The sequence below is a fragment of the Sitophilus oryzae genome, unplaced genomic scaffold, assembly GCF_002938485.1.
Source record: "Sitophilus oryzae breed Bouriz unplaced genomic scaffold, Soryzae_2.0 scaffold_793_pilon_pilon, whole genome shotgun sequence".
In the NCBI taxonomy this organism is placed as follows: domain Eukaryota; kingdom Metazoa; phylum Arthropoda; class Insecta; order Coleoptera; family Curculionidae; genus Sitophilus; species Sitophilus oryzae.
The window spans coordinates 1-2,935 of record NW_022147409.1 but is presented as its reverse complement, the minus strand read 5'-3'; the positions used below and the strand labels follow the sequence as shown (position 1 = coordinate 2,935).

General features: G+C 30.2%; 1 protein-coding gene across 1 annotated transcript; it reads left to right on the top strand.

Annotated features, from left to right (window-relative positions):
- The first annotated feature begins 6 nt into the window (after nucleotides 1-6).
- On the top strand, nucleotides 7-2,231 carry LOC115888524. The gene is made up of 3 exons (XM_030908272.1): nucleotides 7-171; nucleotides 1,422-1,548; nucleotides 1,869-2,231. The coding sequence occupies exons 1-3, from the start codon at nucleotides 139-141 to the stop codon at nucleotides 2,030-2,032; spliced, it is 324 nt and encodes a 107-aa protein (XP_030764132.1). The 5' UTR covers nucleotides 7-138; the 3' UTR covers nucleotides 2,033-2,231.
- The last annotated feature ends 704 nt before the right edge of the window (nucleotides 2,232-2,935 follow it).

The window sequence follows — 2,935 nt, the reverse complement described above, 5'->3', positions numbered from 1 at the left end:
TATAATGAATTATGTCGGTATATGTGCAGGTATAGAGAATTAGAAGAAATCAGGCTTATGAAATACTTAACTGTCAAGAAGATTATGATTTTGACGTATGTTTGAACCAAATCGAAATTTTTAGTATTTTTAGCCCCAATGGAGAGAACATTTCAGAAAAATCCTCTAAAGGTAAGTTTGAATCTTTTTTAACTTCAATATATATTTTAGTTTTAGTAGTGTTTACAAAAAAGAACTTTAATTTTGTAGACATTTTGTAGATTTTACTTTCAGCGGCGTTTCAAGAAATACAAAATATATAATACCATACGATCGAAAAAAAATGGCGTCAAAGATGTCTGAGGAATGAAAATCTATGATAATTTTAGCGAGGTCAAGCCTTAGATATTATTTACTTGACCCATACTTTTCTGTATTTTTTAATCGAGCTTTCTACCGGTTGGCCTTAAGAAGGTTGTACTTTATTTTTATATAGAGCAAAAATGATTTTTAAATGATGGAATTTAAAATTCGAGAAAAAAAATATTTTTTTTAGAAATAGATCTGGGTATCCTTTTATAAACTTTCTATAATTAGTGTTATAAAACTTTTGACCAGTTTTATATCGATTTTCAGTAAATAACTTATAGAGCTCAACCTCTCCAAAATGATCATCGATTGTCATTCATTTAAAATAGAGGGCAATACCTTAGAACAGGTCTACAAGTTCAAATATTTGGGGTCCTGGATAGTTAACACGTTGAACAACGACGTGGAAATAAAAACCAGAATAGAACAAGCTAGAAATGCATTTTTAAAAATGAACGTTTTCCAGAACCCCAGACTGGACCTTGAGTTAAGAACTAGGCTCGTCAGGTGTTATCCTTGGTCAATCCTATTATACGGAGCAGAAAGATGGACACTGAAAGTTCATCGAGATGAATTGCCTCGAATCGTTCGAAACATGGATATATCGAAGAATGCTTAAAATTCCATGGACAGTCCATATCACAAATACCGAAGTTTATAACTTGAATAGGCAGAGAAAGAGAATTGCTCAATATAATAAAAATAAGAAAAACATCGTACTTAGGGCATATATTGAGGAATGAAAAATACCACGTCGTACAATTAGTTGGGTAAAAATGAAGGAGAAAAGAGGTTTCGGCAGAAGAAACTATCTTGGTTGGGGCATCAGAAATTGGACTCAACTAACTTTTGAAGAACTCATAAGGAAAGCCGAGAATCGTGAAGATTTTGCCAATGTGATCGCCATGAAAGAGACGGCACGTAAAGAAGAAGAAGAAGTCATTCACCAATCGTCTTTGACGCCGTTTTTTTCGATTATGATATTTTTGAAAAATTATTTTTATTTTGATCACTTTATCAAACTGTTCATATAGTAGTTGGCCTAAAGATTAAAATAACTCTTTTTTTTTTAGAAAAGAACTGTTCCAGTAGCAGATTCTGACCGTATCAACCAACTGGCTGAACCAAAACACCGAGTAAATCTTGATGAAGAGTTTTCTAGAGAATTAATTGAGAAGAAACCACATATAAAATACAAAGGTATAATAATTTAGCTCTAAAAGCTCAAAGAGAAATATGTGAAAGTAGAGGCGCTCTAACATAGATTTCTGAGTAAATCGACTGACTATGTTCACACGGGTTAAATGCATTTCAGCTTGCCTGAAATTCGCCTATTCGCCATTTAAGTATATGTTATCGAAAAATTTTGAATGGATCAAACTTTTTCGGTTCAACTAAAATTGATCAACTTAAATCGAAAACATAGTTTGATTTCGCTTGATCAATAAAAATCGTTCAACTAAAATCGACTCGCCATAACGCGCCTTTATTGTGAATGATGTTGATGTGTGTTTTTCTAGCTTCAAAAAGAATACAGAGCCTAGCTAAACCGAAGCACGTGGTGCCTAAGAAGATCGATAGAGACCCTACGAGTGACTTGAGTAAGTCTATTACTAAAGTCAGCCCTAGCGCTTTGACGTATCAAGCGTCAAGGAGAATCATGGAACTTGCCAGACCCAAATAAGTTTTTTTCTATAAAGAATACTTTCAATGTCTAAACCTATAGAAATGACTAAACCTATAGAAAAATACAAATATAAATCAAAAATTATATTTTTTTATTTTAAATATTGTCAAAAGTGAAAAGTTTTTTGACCAATGATAAATTATACGACTACTCTTTCTAGATAAGTTTTAGATAGGTAGTCTTTTTTCGTCAGTCAGTGGAGGAAACAAAGACTAAAATTTGATATCATATGAACATTCTATACTTATTTAATTGAAAATACATATATTATGTTAATAATTTTATAATATTATGTATTTATTATTATTATTAATACATATATTATGTATTTTTCGATAACATAAATGATTGAAAAAAAAATTGAAAGTAAAGTTTTCAATAAAAAATGGAACAAGGAACTTCTTATTTGTGTTATCGTACATTATATTGACAAATATATCAATGAAAAAATCCTTCATCATGTTTATTTGAAGAAAATGGTATTTACCAAGGCAGAACATGGCAAAATAAATAAATATTGAGAATGGTGATTTTGTTAAACAACCTTTTTCTTTTACCTCTCTGTATGTATACAGACGAATCTTTGTAACTGTCATATTGTTAAGATTTATTTTTGAATTTTCAAATATTATGTTTTTTTTTCTCCTTCTGTTTTATAATAAAAATGAAAATAAAATAGGAATTTTCTAAAATTATAAAATATCAAGAATTTTAAGTTTCCATGTCTTTCATTCATATGTCCTATAATGCTTTATTTCTATATTTTACTTTACCCTGTTATAAATGATATAAACAATGCCAATTTGTTTTGGATTTAAGCCATAGGAAATCCGCATTCCTTGTCTCTATGTCTCTCGAATACCAGAATACGAGTTATATTTCATGTTTCGGTATGTAGGA